At 35.1% G+C, this 6,512-nt stretch overlaps 1 protein-coding gene across 1 annotated transcript; it reads right to left on the reverse strand.

Moving 5' to 3' along the window:
• Positions 1–446: 446 nt before the first annotated feature.
• On the reverse strand, positions 447–5,329 carry LOC141818840 (ATP-dependent DNA helicase 2 subunit KU70-like; the record flags this gene model as incomplete). Its single annotated transcript, XM_074706265.1, has 9 exons — positions 447–628; positions 854–1,046; positions 1,159–1,261; positions 2,390–2,510; positions 2,590–2,682; positions 2,991–3,051; positions 3,452–3,513; positions 4,589–4,736; positions 5,234–5,329. Coding segments are annotated over 9 exons (991 nt in total), but the record flags the coding sequence as incomplete, so codon positions are not given.
• Positions 5,330–6,512: the final 1,183 nt, after the last annotated feature.

Below are 6,512 nucleotides of genomic sequence, written 5' to 3' on the forward strand. Positions count from 1 at the left end.
TACAACCTAATTTTTATTTGAGGTCAATCACAAAAGAAGGTAAAAAGTTGCAACTTATTATGCTTGAGAAAGCAAAAACTGAATAATTCAAGCATCCAAATCAGTTTTGCTTTAAACTTGATAATGTGTGAAAGAACTAAAGGCCTTGCAATAACTTCTAAGCTCTTTCTTTGACCTCTTGAATTGAAATAGTTAGATCTACAATCTAGAGTTTTTATCTAGTTTCAGGGAGTTGACCAACTTAACCACTATTTTCTCCTCCAATTTAGTCAGACTGTTTAATCCAATCGACCAGATTGAATTGGTCTCCTATGCCTAGCTAGACGGTCGAATCGACTAGTCTAGTCCAACTTGGAAGAACACAACCCTGTTAAGTCCAAAATTTCATTGAACACCAGCTCATGGGGCATGCAACCATTGCTGACATGAACAAACAAGCTAACAAATGCAAAACATCAAACTGCAGAGTACTGCAGCTTTCAGATTTCATGTTATGAACAGTAGCCAAACCTTGTTATTTGCCCATATGAGTTAAAATCCTGCTAATCAAAGCATCTTTTTTCCCAGACACTGGAAGGTTGTGTGCTGCCAGATAGAACTTCAACTCCTCCACAGTCAGATGCTTTAGCTGCAAAAAAAAAAAAGTATTAAAAAATATTTAATTATTACACTAAGAATATTTTCTGTACTGTATGATAAAACTAAATGAAGGACCCATTAACCATTTTAGACCACCCTTGGAGAGACATCGCTTTGATTTGGACAAAGAGAAGTCATGTTTGCTTTTCTAACACAAACTGTTGAAATGGCAACCACTATACTATGCTCCAAAGCATAAAAAATACAATTGTACCTTCCCATTTTCTGCAAGATCCTCCCAATCATACTTTGCACTCTCACTGGTGGCTTTGTCGGCTATCATTTTGCGTTTCCGAGTAGCCGCACTGCCGGAAGCTTTTGCAGCCATTTGTTCAGCTTCCTCCTGGTCATGGTTTTCTCCATAGACAGCTGCTTTGAAATCTTCCAGCGCACGGACAACTGTAGGTCTGCATATAATATTAGTATGATATTATTGTCGTAAATGTGAAGTAAAGAAAATCGAGATTCACGAAGATATATCCCTTGTGAAAAAGTAACAAAACAACCAAATAAAGATACCTAGCCAATCCTTCTTCATCAGGCATGGTTTCATCCTTAATATCTGGCATCTCATCTTCGTCCAGAGCTAAGGCTTGCAGTATTCCATAGTGTCTCTGCAAAGCTACAGTTAGGCAGAAAAATTGGCATCAAAATTCCTCTACTTGAAATTCAATAACGATGTACTGAGCTTAAGTATAGCACAGATCAATCAGCAGAGAGATTACTCTCCTCGGGGCAATTAGGAGTAATCAGCCCTATTCATCTGTTTTAAAAGCATATGATGTGTTTAGTTCATTTGTTAATATCTATTCTATCAAGAAATAATGTACCATGATAAAAAAAAAACAAACTTTAAACAGATAAAGGAACGAATTCAGGTTGGTCCATTCAGTTCAGTCAGACAATATCCTGGATTCTTAATCCAAGAGAAGATTAGAAGATTTATTGTTTGGAGAAAGAGAATTAGACATGGAAGTGAAGAGTACCAGATTATTAAGCTACTGAAGTACCTAAGAATGGAAAATTTATAACAGTAAAATGGCAAATATAGGGCACATAATTAGCATCATAAGCTACCATCACAAGTGATGCAGATATCGTAATTGATGTGGCTCCCTCTGAGGTATAGGTCTAAGAGTCAAGCGAAGATCAACGTTCAGGCTGACCTGACAATACGAGTCAACAAAAACCTACGAAGGGACCTGATTCAACAGAAACCTACGATGTTGTCAAACCTGGTCCCCTCGGAAACGGCTATTGGATATGATCCCCTCATAGGTTTCTATAATGGTATCACCCCGTCCGACGTGGAGATGCCCTTAACAAGCTATAAAGAGCCTAACACACAGCCTTATTCTAGGTTCGACTCTGAAAACTCTTCTAGTATCATTTTCTTTTTTGTCTACATACTATCCTTTCTGCAGAACCATAACTTGAGCATCGGAGTGCCCTGTCGAGACTCCCCGGCACCAATCTAACCTCTCCTTGAAGTGTGTTTCAGGTTTTCATTGTCTCACTCATTGAGCTCATCCAGGAGGTCGCACACGTTGGACTGTTCGTTGATTGGTAGCTTGACCATCCGCGGTATTTGACCGGAACAACAAGCATAGACTAACTCACTATTGATGTAAATATAAACAGACCACTTTTATGCCAATGACAAATCCCAGTGAAGAACTGCTCACCACATAACAAAGCAAAATATGAGAAATCAAGAAGCTTAGGGGAAAAAAATAAGAATGCACAGTACCAGGATTTGCAAATTGTAGTACTGAAAATGCTTCCAAGTTTATTTGCTTCATTAAAGCAGATGCTTTCTGGATCTGATCATCTGAGGCACGTGGTACGGCAGCATCAACACTTATGTGATACTGCAAGCTTACAAGAATGAAAATTTCATAGAAGTTAAATCAGATAAGTGATAATCGGTCAAACATAAATTCTACTTGCCTGTTCAACATCTCTAATATCATCAGAATATGGTAGATATATCATGTGCATTCCAGCAGGCTCGAGTTGACCTCCTGAATTTACTATCTCATCCTGCCCAGTTGGATTCTTATTAGTAAGGTATATTTAAATTGAGAATTCCATTGTTAAACGGACTGACTTTTATGATAAAGTTCAAGATGACTATTTTAACTATCAACAGATGCATTCTAAAAATCAGGGGAAATGGTGGAAAACAAGGCAGATGCATAACAACTATGCATAGCGCCTAAGAAAAACCATATTGTCATATTGATCTCAACCAGAACAAGAAATAACAAGTCCTAGATATGTTTATTAGGAACAACAGATTTCCAATAAATAAAACCGTGAGGTATACAATTGTGAATGGAAATTCTTACTTGTGCAACGAGTGCAACCAGTCGAGAACTGCTTGAGCTTCCGTAGAATGCGAGAGCAAACCTGAAAGCACCATGAGATATTACCAAATGCAAATGTCATATTAAAGAGTTTTAGCACATGCACGAAGCCCACCCCTATTGGACAAAATAATAAGCATGACAAAATAATAATCTATTTTGATTAACTCCATCAAAAATACACTAGATTTTGTTGTGTAAATATGGTACAAGTTAATTCTTGCCAAACCACAAGATCAAGGTTTCTCCTACTGGCACAGTATCTATTTTGATGTTGCATTTGGAATGAATTGAAATCGTTTAACAATTTTGGTAAATTTGGATGATGATAAGAGGGTGATTTACAGAAACCAATTTACGTGTATAATAAAAAGGGTGATTTTCCAAAAAACATTTTGATTTCACATTACAGAAAAACAATATCTTAGATAGTAGGTACATACCGTTTAAGATTTAGCATTGATCGATATAAAGCAATGAAAATGCGAGTGCTCCCAATGATTTCCTACATAGACCAAAACAAGTTGTTTTTGCTCAAATGTAAAAGCAAATATAACAGCGCACATTATATATCAAAACCAAGTATATGTTCACTGGTTGAGTATCAGTTCCTAGCCAGAATTAACTCATGAGTTCTAATCTTATAATTCAATTCCACCTAGGTTATTAGCTCTAAATACAAGTGATGCAACTTGAGAACTCACACCGCAAAATTTCAAACAACTAAACTCATCAAAGAGAAAATATATTTACCTAAAAAAGTCAACTAAATTGAAATTGAAATTAAAGCAGCAAAGTTCCACAAATACAACAATCATCTTTACTAATGTTAATGACTTACTAATAACAAAATAAATATCCTGCATTGAATCATAACATAGATTTTTGTAGCATCCTAATGAAATCAACCCCTTAATCTTCTAAAACTCAAATCGAATAATGTTCCTATGACATATAGTATTGGAACTATTTTTTTCATATATCTATAAATGTATCTCGGTGGTCAATTTCTCTGACTTCAGCATCACCTCACCTTACAACTACATTACACTATCACCTCTTCCCCTCCCCTCACTTTTTTAAAGTGCTTCATCCACTCAAAAGTGATAGAGGAAACGAAATCAAAAAATAAATTATAACCCTATCTTTATCCAGTCTTGACAATATTGACTAAGATAACTGTGTACAGTCAACACCAAAACTAAGACAATAATTTCAGCCATGACAACTGATACCAATTAATAATAAAAACCATGGAAGAAACCAATAGAGTGATTGTCATTAAGTATACAAAAGTTAAAGCAAATATCTATATGTTTTTGCCTGAATTCTAGAGACATGGTTTGCATGTGCATAAACAAGTTAACAGAAACATCAAAGTTCTTTAGGGGGCATATGCAGGTTCAAGCGAGTGCATATATTTGATGCCAGAAATCAATAAACCAAATCATAACACTGAATCTGCTACACTCTTACACAGGTGAACATTACAAAAACTTGGGGCTGGAATGCAATCTCACTTCACCAATTGGGAAATAAATGTTTGACAAAGTCTTGACAAAAATGGAGTGCAACGATACCTCATCAGTTGGAAAAATAAATGTAGATGGCCTCAAATTATGGTAATCTTTTAAACAATCAATGGGCTTGAACCCCAAAAGACGAAGGTGGTAATTTGAAACCTTCTTGATTTCAGATATCTGATCCACTGAGAAGAGAACTCTCTGACTGCAATTATCACAAGGTTATGGGCCACAAAACTAGATGCACTAGAAGTAGAACTTTCAAATACATACAAGCAATTAACGTAAACAAGAATTTATAAGCATAACAAGAAACTAAAATAAATCTAAGGCCTGCACATTTTACAAAATTCTACTTAACTTTATTTTTGAAAATATGGAAGACTCATTTTCATGTCTGAACGTGAATCTCCAAATCTTGAAACTTACAAAGGGAATCTGGTTGATAGATGATATTACCATGTAAAATTGCATTTCCAGGCATGCCATTTACATAAAATTGTTATGCATTTTGACACATCAGGTTATAATATAATGATACAAGTCGTTTATTAAATTTATGTGCATATAAGAATAGCCCAACATCTATTTTGTACATGATGATGTAGAAGTAAATAGCTCAGGAAATACATAAGAATCTGTGAGCATGCAGTAGAGAAAAGGCACTTCTATTAACAAACAGGGGGAAGGAATGATACTAACTTCTTGTAAAGGTGGAAAAGTTTAGGTCGTCCCTCAATTAAAGCACCAGTGTCAGCACAGATTAAGGACTTCTCCGTCTGGCAAATTATGTCAGATCTATAGCATCATAACATTGTACCAAAAATAACAGGATGTGACATATAATAAGTAACATGCTGAATACAAATATGCCCCACTTGAAAACAAATGAATTGATAAAAGCTAAAGCATGTATATTAGAATAATTAATGGTGTCACTTTGTTAGATTTGATTTTGATGGGCAAACTGAAGTTCAGAATATTCAATTCGGAAAGTAATGTAACACGATAGTACATGTTTTTTTAAGAAAGAGATGATGCTGCATCATGAACTTAGGCTGCATTAAGATGCGCAAAATTGCACTAGCCCAATACCAATCAATGAGATAGGAACCTGGAATACATATTGAGATGAACCAATCCAGAAACCCTGAAGAGAAGGAAATTCCTTTAGGAATCAATACTTCAGATCCAATTTACTGCTATTTAGTTATGTCACAAAAGTGATGCACATGCTGAAGCTCCTATATATGTGGACTAGATTCTCAAGGTAATGCCATTTCAATTGCTTTCCTTCTCGGTGTTATCTCTTAGGAATTATCTAATAACAAATGAAATGGTCTAATATCACGTCTGGCATATTGATTACCGAAATTCGCCAATGCATATCCATACTAACCTTTAAAATATTTTATAATCAAATGAAGCATATTCTATGATGAAACCCAAACCTGACCCATTTAGCAGCCGTGAACAAAAGGTACATATAAGTACCAAATGTGCATAGTGAAATAGCACATTCATAGTATATGGTGCTGCATATGCCTATGTTAAATGTCGCTCATCCAAAACAATAATGAATGGGTGATGATATTATAGTTTCCCTCAATAATCTCGGTTTGATTGTTGATGAGGAAACAAAGGATATTACAATCAGTGTTAGTGTTATTAACAATGTAACAATCTGGGAGTCAATTATTTAACTTAATTTCATTTGCTTATCAATTAGCCAATTACATCTTAAAACTTACCGTTTCCATCTTTTAGAATCAGTTATTTGGTAATATCTATGCCTAACAATACAACTTAAAGAACCTTGATTGAAAAGGATGGTATAAAGTTCATCACACAAACAAATCATTAAAAAAATACAAAATCTGCATTGTAAATATCTTTAGGTAATGTATGGGCAGTGTATGAGATTGGTTTAACAGGAAGTAAATTAAAATTCCATATCATTCGATTTCCGATTCAGTCAGCT

The sequence above is a fragment of the Curcuma longa genome, unplaced genomic scaffold (assembly GCF_044706935.1).
Source record: "Curcuma longa cultivar G26 ecotype Majalengka, Jawa Barat unplaced genomic scaffold, ITB_CL_G26_1.1 contig_26188, whole genome shotgun sequence".
Lineage (NCBI taxonomy): Eukaryota > Viridiplantae > Streptophyta > Magnoliopsida > Zingiberales > Zingiberaceae > Curcuma > Curcuma longa.